We start from the raw sequence: 12,633 nt of genomic DNA on the forward strand, positions 1-12,633 counted from the left end.
TAAACTTTATGGAAAGTCTCCAAAAGTAGGCTAAAACATAACTGTTTAAGTGCTACTGGACAGAGAATCAATTTTAGGCATTAAATGACTTTTATTTAATCCTTATGTTAACCTTTCCTGCTCAGTTCCCAACCGTGGTCAGGAAGCCCAGGGGAGGACAGTTCTCCAGGGCCAAAGTTACTGTTGTTAAACCCCCTTCACTTCCTCAGCAGTCGTAGAAGGCAAAGACACAGGAGCTCGGCCTTACTGAAGAATACTACAGCCTTTATTGTAAATTTACAGCGGCTGAACCGTACAGTCGCGCTAACCCAGCAGCTACACACCTCTTCTCTCTTCCTCCCCGAATTGACTTCCTCGCTCGCGTTGCATTCAGGGTCGCTCGGACATCTCGCGTTCCCCCGCTCTCACACACACACACACACACACGCTGCTCTCTCTCCCTCTCTCTCATAATGGAGCCACACACTCTCATAACACTTATCTCCTGTATAAGAGCATTGCATTTTTTTCATGACGGTATTGGAACTGATACCGCTGCTATTTTTAAACACCGGCGGTATACGGTAATACCACCCAAGCCTAATTTAAACCTAATTATAATATAAGAAATTTTTAGTCTTGCTGTACTTTCTCCTGAGGATGGCTTTGAGAAATAGCAAAGAGGGGTCTATTTTATCAGAATATATCATAATGTACATGTGTAGTTGTATTTGGGGCTCAGTCTTGCTTTGAATTTATCTCTTTAACTCTCTTTTTTTTGTATTTTTGTCAGAATTCGTGAACGACCAAGTCCAGAAATATGAATGTCGTCCTTAATAATTAGGTCTGACTGACCAAAAACAGAAGTTTAATTAATTTGTGAAGCTGCTGAGCTACTATCTAACTTAGCTTTTATCAGCTCTTTATGTTGTAGCGTAATTCTGACAATGCCAATGTTTTATCACTTTTGTGGCCCACTAAAGTGCATATCTGAAGCATTAACTGCTGTTTTCCAGACTCTGTTTCGGGTTAATCCGTGGCTGCCTTCTAACTTAGCCGCTAGCGAATTGGCATAGCCTTAGTCACTGTGATCAAAGCTGAAAGAACACATTTAATTAATCAATAATTGGCCAATAAAATACAGATAATTGGAAAAATTCCAATATTTTATCACTTTTGTTGCCCACAAATGCACATATATAAAGCATTATTTGTTGTTTTCCAAACCGTTTTAGGTTCATTTGTGGCTGCTGTCTGAATTAGCCGCTAGTCGTTAGCATAGCCTTAGCCACTGTGAGAGAAGCTAACTTCCTGGTTTGTGTTTCTTGTTCAGTTTTCTCTGCTTGAGACATTTCCGAGACCACAGAGTACATTTAATTTATCAATAACCACCCAGTAAAAACACAGATTCCACTAATTGTAAAAAAAAAAAAAAAGCCAAATATCGGCCACAATAATTGATCAGGAATCAGTCTATCCCTAATTTCTAAGCAGTGACATCTCCTGGATGGCCTTATGGAGGAAATAACATCTGCTAGCCTCCATCTATCCATTTCTGAGGGGTGGTTACCTTGGCGGCAGCCCCTCCAGAGCTTTGTTCAGGCATTGTGGAGTGTTGTCAGTGTCTGCTGTGGACAGGGGAACATCTGGAGTGTCTGCTTTGGGGTCGCCGTCACAATCTCCGTCTGCGTCGCCCGATAGGCCGAGCCTGTCGTCGCCGTCGGCCTCCTGTCAGAACACACACAGACAAATGTAGTCAAATACCGACTGACGATAAGGAGCACAGGTAAGTGTTGATGCAGATAGGTAAAAAAGGAAGCGGCAGCATCATCGTATGAAGAAAGAAGCTGCACTGAGAGCTCACTGAACCCTGGGTAGACGATTAGAGCAGATGCTGTTGGAAGTTTTAATATTTAGCCAAAAAAAATTGACGTAATTGTGGCGTAGCAGTGGCTCATTTTAATCAAAAACTGCTAAAAATTTTAAGTCACTGCAAAAAAACAAACAAAAAAAATTTTTCTTGTCTTCACCTTTCATTTTGCTGTAACTTTAGATTTTAATAAAAGATAAAATGAAATTTATTCATTCTGGAGGTAATTGTTTTGCCAGAGCACAATAAACAAAGATGAGTGAAATGCACACAATTACAGAGAGGTTAGTAATTAAACAGAATTAAAAAAAAAAAAAGATAAAGTGCAAAGTGTCAAAGCGGATGTCAAAGAAAAGTGTTTAAAAAATGTAAAAATAAATTAATAAAATAACACAAGTACAAAAATGCAAACTGTAAATTAAATAGTAAGAAACAGGAAAAACAAAAAGTAACTTCAGAGTAAACTGATTTTCTTTGTACATTTTATTCACATTGGTCTTATTTTATTGTTGGTTCCTTGTCATAGCTGCAAAATTATTTACAAGTCACCATCTGATTATGCACATTTTTGTCATTTTCTTCCAAATGCAGCATCAGGAATTTATCTCAAGTACAAACACTGCTTGAAATTTTAATTTTATGACCTGCTTTGTAGCCCTTTAAGACCAACCACTGCGCATATTCTTACATTTTACACACTGTAGTGCAATTATTTGGAGTATTTTCATTTGCTTTACATCAATACAACCCTTATATCCCAAGTTTTAATAATATGTCTTAACTACTACAATAAATTGCTTAAAAGTGCAATATAATTATAATAATAATCATTTGTAAATGTAAAATAGTTGCACAACATCCCGTAGTCTCCTTTATAAAGATTTTTATTATGTGTGCTTTATTACAAACCCATCACTGCAACGACAAAGCGCTCTGAGACGTGGCGAATGCGTGAAATGTTAGTGCAACTCCCCAGATTTGATTTGCAAAAAGAATGATGGATCGATCTAATCTGGTTTTAGATCTACCGCCAATCAAAACTGAATATGCAATGGCAGCGCCGGCGCTATGCTTGGCTCTATAGGGCTAATTGCTTCAACTCTTGCTTTAAAATGAATCAAAATCAGACATTGCTTCCATTACAGTTGCTCCCATTCAAAGTCTCAGAAACATATGCAGCACAAAAAATATTTAAAAATAGGTATAAAAATGTCCTAAAAATATAAGCATATGTAGAAAAAAGTCCAAGCATAAAATGTAAAATGTGCAGCACTCTAAGAAAAATAAAAATGTGAGTATGCAACATAGTAACTAGTAATGGAGTTCTATTTGTGTTGGTTCACATTTTTGAATGTTAACTCAATAAGCGACATGTTTTAAGAATAAATCTGACTTGATTCGACTTTGAAAACGCTGCTGAGGGGGTAAAACAGAGATCGGTCTAAAGTGAGAGGCGAGCAGACGGTGGTTTAATTCGGCCGGAGTTTAGCCTCTCACCTGGGAGGGAAGAGACAGCAGAGTGGGTGTAGGTGTCCTCTAAACCTGGCTCAGAGTCAAGTAGGTCTGTTGTTACGTGTGTAAAAAAAAAAAAAAAAAAAACTCTTTTAATGCAGAGACAGCATCTAGAATTCAGAGCAGCGCCATCTGTGACTTCATTCCTACATAATATCTGTCAGATGAAACTCATTTCTATCCGATAATGATAATCCCAAACATGCAAACACATTTCAGCCCAGCAAACTCCTCCGAATGTCCATAAAAGGGGAAAGCGTGAGTCTCCTGCAGGTCGGCTGACTGAGCATGACTGAGCTGAAAGTCTACACCAGGTGCTGACAGGTCAACAGGCAGCTGCCCGGGAGGCAAACATCTATATTGGTGATAATGAATCTTTAATCTGGATTTAAACTCAGTCAGCGATTCTGCACTGACAAACCAAACAAAATAGCAGCACTCGGATCATTAAATAAACCTCCTGGATCCTCATGGGTTTCTTATTGTAGCTGAAACACAATTTTTAATTCCCACGTCACAATTAGTTGCATTGTTTTTGCTCACTTCCCTCATAATGTAGCAGCAATTTAGGTAATTTCAAGTACAAACAGTGCTTGTCATTTTAAATTGAACCAATCGTAAGAAAAAAATAAGCCATAAAGACTTCCACATGCATGCTTTTTGTGTCTGATAGATTACAAAACTGTACTGAATCTGCTCCAACTAAGCATTTTGTAGTCTACAAGGTGCTTAAGTAGCAATTATTGCTGCATAAATGTTTGTGGTTACTGGAAGTAAAGAGAAAAAAGCAGTGAAAACACAAATGGTGCACAAATTATGCACCCACGTCCCATTAATAATCTTAAAAAAGCAGTTGGTTTATCTTTAATAACAAAAAAATGAAATAAAAGTAAAATATATCTAATTTATCAGCGGCACAAACCAGAAAAACCTAAAAAAAAGATCCGATTTAAATTTTCTGATGATTCCTGAACTCGTCATGTGCAGAGTTTTGGTGGTAAAATTAATCAAATCCAATCTTAAAATCTCGATATTTCACCAGATTATTGATTTATTTAGAAAATTTATCAAAAATAAACCATTTAAGTGAACCAGATTCTGTAAAAAACTAAAAATTCTGCATTCTTTAGCGCAACTGAGATGCCATTTGTGACTCACATGTAATCAACTGTCAGATCACAAAAATTCAAATAGGTTGAACTGCAGGCTGCGTTGACGCAAAGCAGAGAAGAAACAAACTGCAAGCAAATTAAAAATGCAAAGTAAAATATCTATACCATGTAAAAGGCATCATTTGTTTTTCCAGTACTGGTAACACTTGTGGGTACTTGGAAAAAATATGTAAAAGAAAGAAAGAAACAATCAAATAAATTCAACTTTTCCTTCTCTGCGTGTATGACTTGTGATGTTATAGTTTCGTTAAATGCCAACAAAGATATTTCTGAGTTCTCTCCATTTCTAGTGCTGTTTCTAAAGAGGTGTAGGCCTTTATAGTCCAGAGAAAAATGACTCCACAGTGAGTAAAAATGTATCAGAAATAAAACACCACCAAATGAACCACAATGCTTTTAAAACTATATTACGCTTTAGGCAATTTTTGCTATAATTCATCATTCAAATTCACAAGCAACTGAATAAAACTAAATGAAAATAATAATCCTGAGTACTTAAAAATGTTCTGAGAATGCACAATGTAAACAAAAAGACACAGTATTTTTCATAAACATCCTAAAACAGTGCCTCAGTTTTGCAGAATGCTGGTTCAGTAAGAAAAAAAGGCCAAAACTGTGAGATCGTGATATATTTTCAGATTTAGCGCCATTAGCACCATTAGCATCGTTAGCATCATCAATAAGTCAGCAAAGTGACATCCTAGAAATCCCGTCCGACACTCTTTGCTCTCGAGTTAACACCAGTAATGGTTCGATCCCGTAACAAAGAGGTGAGCGGAGCCTGGATTTCTCCCTTAAAGAGTCTATTTTTAAAGCCCGGCTCACACATCCACTGTGGGATTAGGTTTCCCCTTCTGCACTTGAGAGACTCGGCCGATGCTCCTGGACATTTTTCTGCCTTTCATGGCCGTTTCTGCTCAAACGCTGCTAAATACGGTTCGCCGGGGCATCGGGGTTAAATCGGAGGGCTTTCAGAAATAAGGCCTGTGATCGTGGCGAGATGTAATTGGCTTCAAAAAGAGCTAAAAATGGGGGAAGGTCGCAGTGGAGAAGCAGAGAGAGGGGGAGTGTCACTTGAGTTGGAGTCAAGGAGAGAAGAGGTGTAATTGTAGATTTCTACTCAGGTTTTAATGAGGAAACGTTGATGCCTGCAGACTGGAACAGTGGAAAGCTACAGGTTCTAACTTGCATATCTCCACTGAAAAATAAAGGAGTCTCTAGAAGGATTGAAAAAATAAGATGGATCAATAGTCATAACTTTCATTTTTAATTGTCTTGGGACAAAATGAACATGAGACACATTGTGCTAAATGCTGTTTTATGAATTTTAGCTGGGGCAAATTAGCAGAGTTGGTCCATTTTACCAGTTTCTTGGCAAATAAAAATCACAAAGTGCACTTTTTCCTGCTCAAAATAGGCCTTTTGGTTGTAGCTATGCATGAAAATAAACAAGAAAATGAGCCTGTGTTCATATTTGACTGAAATCTGTGCTTATTCCTGGCATTTCTGACAATTTAATTAACAAAAATGCCAATTACGGTTGAGTAAGTGAAACCAAAATGAACAAAACTGGATTGTTTTTGTCCTCAACTGGCGAAAACGTCTTCCGGATTTGAGAATTTCTACTAAATGCAAAGTGACAAAACACAAAAATATTCTTCAAAAATAGAAAAAAAATTGTCATTGTCAGTAATGAGATGGTAAAACTTCAGCGCAATTTACAATGCGGCCTGTCAAAACTTCCCTCTATGCAGGAAAAACCTTAAAAAACAGCACATTGTTTCAGTATTTCCAGAAGAAGTTAGTTCACTATTATTCCCACAAAAAAAATTAGCCAGGTTTACTTTTAATTGCACTTTTCCGCTTCCGATTGGCTTGAAAATCTAAATTTGTCAGAAATTCAGAGGCCAACTCTATATTTTATATCAGTTTTGTCTATTTTTTCTGTGTATAAATCAGCCACGACATTAAACTCACTGATTGGTGAAGTCAAAAGGCTGTGCTTTAAACAATATCTGACACTGAAACACGTAGGATGGCTCAAGAGCAGCGGCTAAATGTTGTACATTCTGCAATAAAGATAAGTATAATTAGACAAAATAAACGATGAAACGTGCGTGTTGCACAATCCTAAAATGCAGCCTTTGCGATTTGCCAACTGCACGGCTTTTAGGTTAACTTGAAATCAAATAATCACTCCCAATGTTTCACTTACATGTGCAAAATTCCATTATCTTGAGTAATATTACTTACATACTTCAGAATTATTGCCAGTATGACTTCTTACTTTCCTATTTTGGTCTTATTTTAGCGTACTTTTGTATTTTCAGCAACATATCGTACTTCTGTCTTATAGCTTTTCTTTTAGTCACTGGATTTATTCTCATGCTGTATAATTTTCTTCTTCATTCATAATATTCTACCTTGTATTATCTCAAATCCACTAGACTACAGGAAACGACAACAACAACTTTTACGCTAGCAACCTACCACACTGAAAATATAAAGCTTTGATGAGGATCGTGCAGTAACGCATCCCTGTTTGTTTGTTATTTTTGGGTGAATTATTCATTTCAATCACAGCGCTCGCCTCCTCGTATGCAAATGTTCCACTAAAACAATCCCATCACTCATTATGTCGAGGGAACATGGAAGCCACATCCTTCGCTTAGCTCCTCCCAAAACGGCCGTGATTTGTTTAAAAAAAATATAAGCAAATCAGAGAGTGTCATTTACTGTACGTCAGACTGACACTGAGTGAATGTACGACATGTTCTGCTGGCCGGTATTTTCTCACTGCAAAACAAAGGGAACACAGGCCTCAGCTTTGCTCAGGACGTTAACTTCAAACACGCCAACGGGCTACATGCGGAGCTACAATATTAATCTGGGCGAAGCTTCTTAATTAAACTGTCAAACACAGTTAATCTTCTGTTTGTGCAGCAAAGTACGCTAACCGCTGCGTAATCACTCCTCAAACAATGCTGCAAATCTGCATGATATCAGTCCAAGTCGTGGGGATAAGACTAATCCCTGGAGTAATACGAAACTGATAACACGATGCTGGAATGAAACACGAAAGCAGCCGTTTGCATCCAGACTGTGTGTTTCTCTAACATCTGAGACGGTAGCAGCAGCAGCAGAGCGACTGTCCTTGCAGCTCGGATCACCTCCGCTGTCATCTTTGTCCTCCTCCTCGTCCTATTAATGCCTCTGCTGCAGGAGCAGGAGGACCGGGGAGGGAAGAGGGCCGGCAGCAGGCAGTCGAAGCCACTTTCGCATTTCGTGTCACTGGTGCTTAAAACAACTGTTGTTTTTCATTTCAAAGCACCTAAATGCGAGAAAAGCGCTCATCTGTGGAAGCCATTTACGTCTGCAGCTGGCATTGTTTGATGGTTAATCAATTAGCCGAGATAAAGTAAATTAACTGGCAACAAAAGCAGCACAGGAGAGCCAGAAATTAGTGTTTTATGTCCGCTAGATTTACAAAGTGCTGTAATTTTAGAGGCGAGACAAATTAAACCTTCAATATCCAGAAAGAAACAAGGTCGACTCAGAGCAGCAAACACAGAAGAAGCCAGAAAATCTATCAAGTCTACTAGACCTGCAACTAATGAATATTTTGATCTGTCTATTACTACGTCTGTGGCAGTCAAACTTTTTAAATATATCACACAGCGAATACAGTTGAAAAATCTGAATGGCATGCAAATTCAAAGTTGGACTAATCAACACGTTCCAGGAGAAGAGAAGAATAATTTGCTAATACATAATAAGGTAAATGTCAGCAGCAACAAATGATTAGATTTTCTTAAAGCAGATAAAAGTAAGAAAAACACTATTTTGGCAATATACCGGGCTTTGCAAAAGTTCTGTTACACGGTTTCATGATCTTTAGAGACGTTTACATGTCGGAGTGAAAAATTCCATTAAATAAACTGAAAGTTCTACCTTATAGGCAGGTGTCCTTAATACAATTTTTTTTTCTCCGGTGAAGTTGTATCAAGATGGAAGTCAAAAGAGTTGAGATATCTGCTCTCCTTCATGCTGGCCACAACAAGTCTGACAGAGCCAAGCAGCTGAACATCAGCCGGATGACCGTCCACAGAGTCACGGAGAGGCTCAAGAATGGTGAAGATCTTTCAGTGATCTTTCAAGAATGGTGAAGACCTGAAAGATCTTCACCATTCTTTAGCCTCTCCGTGACTCTGTGGACGGTCATCCGGCTGATGTTCAGCACGAAGGAGAGCAGATATCTCAACTCTTTTGACTTCCATCTTGATACAACTTCACCGGAGAAAAAAAATGTGTTAATGACACCTGCCTATAAGGTAGAACTTTCAGTTTATTTAATGGAATTTTTCACTCCGACATGCAAACGTCTCTAAAGATCATGAAACCGAGTGTAACAGAACTTTTGCAAAGCCCGGTATATACAACTGTTTAGAAGTCTGGGGTCATCCGGACAATTTCATGTTTTTCATGAAAACTCACACTTTTATCCATGTGCTAACATAACTGCACAAAAGGTTTCTTATCATCAGAGAGCCTTTCAACACCATTAGCTAACACAATGCAGCATTAGAACACAGGAGTGATGGTTGCTGGAAATGTTCCTCTGTACCTCTATGGAGATATTCCATTAAACATTTCCAGCTAGAATAGTCATTTACCACATTAACAATGTCTAGACTGGATTTATCATTCATTTAATGTTATCTTCACTGAAAAAAATTTTTTTATTTCAAAATTAAGGACATTTCTAAGTGATCCCAAACTTTTGAACGGTAGAAAAAATAGGACTAATAATGAAATATAACGAGGATTTAAAACTTCTGTGATTAAAGTTACTTTTCTCACAAACTTTAGCGACACACTGATTCACTGAACTAGTGAGTTTAAATGTTTGCACTGATGCCCTTTTCCTTTTTCAACCGCAGAACTAATAATACGCCAGCATTTCTTAGAATAAGTGGAATAACTGGTCACACCACTGAGCTCTGCAGATAAAAAGCTGCTTCCTGTTTTGCTTTCCAAGTTTGATTAGAAAGCTATGTGAGTGACAGCGAGAGGACAGAAGCAAAATTCACCAGACGGCTTTTGGAAATCAACCAACATCGAAGTTGTGCTGCAAGCTGCAACTATTCAATAAATATCTGATGAAACGTAGCCAACAAGGTGCAAACCAGTTGCCTTCTAGAAGACGTAAAAGCAGTAAGGAGCTGGTTTAACTCTCTTGTTGTCTTCATTTATGGGCATAAAAAATTTTTTTCCTTGTCTGAAAAAAATACAAAAAAAAAAATCAGAAAAAAATCCCCAAATTTCTGAAAATTTGCAAAACCTTGACGAAGAAAATTTCATTAATTCCTTAAAAGTTGTATTTTCAAAAAAATCCCCAAAATTTGGCAAGAAAATTCTTGTAAAAATTTTCAAAACATGAGTAAAAATCGTCCAAAAAAATATCTGAAGTGATTACATATAGATCAGTTAAACTTCTAATATTTTCTTTAACCCTTTAAGCTTCAGTCAATTCCAGCCGTTTTCAGTACAAAAAAAATCGCTAATATTCTATTTTTAAATAAAAAAAATTACGAAAAATACGGGGAATATTGGACGGGCATCACGAGGTGCATTTCCTTGAAAATGACCGATTCGGGGATTTTATACGACTTCAGGACATGTTTTGGATAAAATAGTTTACTGGCTTGTGTCGTCTGGATGTAAAAGGTTGGATTATGGCTGTTTTTTGTGGAATCTTTTTTTTTTGTGTGTAGTAATGAACCCGGAAATGTGAGTCGCGCTGTGTGCGTTGAAGCCGTGTATAGAGAACGGATGGATGAATATTCGTTTTTGTCAGACAAATGTGTTTTTCTCACCCGCTGTAGTAATCGCATCTGAAAGTGGTTTATACCGGCGGATTCATGAGAATCTAAGCTTTCCATGGGCGTATAGTGTTTGTATAATCGTGTTTGCAGCCATCGGACATTCTTGAAATTCCTATGCAAATTAGTAAGTGTACCGCCGGCGGTACACCTACTACGTAAAGGGTTAAGAACATTCACATAAAAATCAACCAAAATCCAGCGAAATTCGCTGGATTTTGGTTGATTTTTTTTGTGAATGTTCTTAAAGAAACCTCTTAAAATTTCTTTTTCTCCACCAAAAAAAATGTTGAAAAATTTCCCAAAAATGTTGAAAATGTGGACATCAGAAGGGTTAACCACAAGGTAAACATTTCTACACACCTTTAAGACCCAGGCCAGCAGGTAGCAGCAGGACCTGACTCCGGTTAATCAGCACTAGCTTCTAGCTGCATCGCTCAGCTTTCTACCAAACCAGGAGGAGGCTTTCTGCAGGAGATTGAGCCACGTGAAGCCCCACGAGGGGCTGAAACGCTCATTACAGAAATCAATACTGTTGAATGGATGAAAAATGGAAACACAAAACTGCCAGTGGAGCTCAGATCCACGCTGACAGTCGTGACTTTAACCTCCGTCGTTTCTGCTTCCAGTCTCAAATTGGCTCTGACACTGAATTAAGGCTGTTTAGAGTCGCAGTCGATGCTCAGAGCGGCCTGAGTCGTATTTCTGATAGTGTTGCTCATTCATGCGCACAAGAGTTGGCTTTGAGGGCTGCAGGAACTCAGGCCAGGTGTGAGGTGGTGCAAATATTTCCAGCCGGCTAATTGATCCTTTAGCCGCTCTGTTTACATTTCCGTGTGGGATCGAGTGGACTCAAGCACTAGTGCCACAGAAAAATGAGTTAGCGGACATAGCTTTGGTTCTATGAGCATGAAGGAAACAGAACAATGGAGGGCTTGTTATATGTATTTTATGTTGAAGTTGGCAGTGTTACTAAGGAGAAGGCTGCTACTGGATGAGGACATAGAAAGGGATTGATGCCTTTCAGGGTTTCTCAGAAGTATCTCATAAGTAGTAGTAGGTAGTTTTACTTACTTTATGTTGCTGTGAGAACATATACAAAGGTTTAAGTCAACCTAAAACAGCTCACAAGTTTCTGCAGAGGAAAACAAGTTGTTATGACAGTCAATGCGAAACCGCCTGGAGTCTTGGTGGACAGTAGGTCCACCACAGCTGGAGAGTTTGGTGGACCTACCGGGTTTTTGGTGGACCTACAATGCGCGGACGGAAAAAAGCACGATTTACGACAAAAAATTTAACAAAATAATCAAAGGAGACAATATCTTTTGAAATCATTTAATCATTTATTTATTTAGGCTTCAAGAGAATATATGTTGATCTTTTAATTGTTTTCCTCCTCCTCTTGCTCCATGTCAGACACATACCCATCATCATCATCATCAAAGTCATCATCATCAACAAATTCTGCTAGTGCCGGATGTGCCGGGCCTGGGGCGACGCTCTCTTCAACATTCAGTACTTGGTCAGCATCATCCACTATGTCTTCCTCATCCACTATCTGTACCTCTTCTCGTAGCCGATGGTGTCTGGCCCCGCTTCTTGTATGTGGACTTCCTGCCACGGCTGAGGAACTTGTTGATCACCCGGGTCGGGTCGAGCATATCTGATTCAAAACGATCGATAGTAGAAAAATTCGAATCGCTAAACATCAGTAAGAACACCCGTCGAGCAGAAAAATATGGAAAAGTTCGATCGATAGTCTCATAGCAACTCTCGCGGCGTCTGCGAGAATTCGCGCAAGCACGAGATTTCATATCCAAGACGGCGTGAACGTAATGAAAACATCGCTTGCTGCGCAGTTTAGCAGGTAAATACGCTTCGATTTGTCTTTAATTTGCCATTATTTTCTGTTGGAAAGCATCGCGTTGATAGATCGCTTCAATTAGTTGTTAAATTACCTTTATTTGTTGATAAATACGTTGCCGGAGGGTGGCGGACAGGCGGTCCGGCTGGGTGCGAGAAAATGGCGGACCGACGGACTTTCTGGTGTCGTCAGTCCAGCGGGTTTCACATTGACTGTTATGATCCAAGTTCTTTTCATCCACAGACAGATGGTTGCATTTAGCCAGCCATAATTTTATAAAGCTTGCATTCTATATGAATAAAGCCATCGTTCTAGTCAGTGGTAGTGTAAATAAAAAGTGCTGTATTCCACTGC

General features: G+C 38.7%; 1 protein-coding gene across 1 annotated transcript in view; it reads right to left on the reverse strand.

Annotated features, from left to right (window-relative positions):
* cds1 (CDP-diacylglycerol synthase (phosphatidate cytidylyltransferase) 1) overlaps window positions 1–12,633 on the reverse strand; it is a 45,236-nt gene that overhangs the window by 25,342 nt on the left and 7,261 nt on the right. The window contains exon 2 of the mRNA XM_022217360.2: window positions 1,550–1,707. Within this exon, the coding sequence (XP_022073052.1) occupies window positions 1,550–1,707 (158 nt within the window). The remainder of the gene's footprint in view (window positions 1–1,549; window positions 1,708–12,633) is intronic.

This window comes from Acanthochromis polyacanthus, chromosome 7, assembly GCF_021347895.1.
Source record: "Acanthochromis polyacanthus isolate Apoly-LR-REF ecotype Palm Island chromosome 7, KAUST_Apoly_ChrSc, whole genome shotgun sequence".
NCBI classification, from domain to species: domain Eukaryota; kingdom Metazoa; phylum Chordata; class Actinopteri; family Pomacentridae; genus Acanthochromis; species Acanthochromis polyacanthus.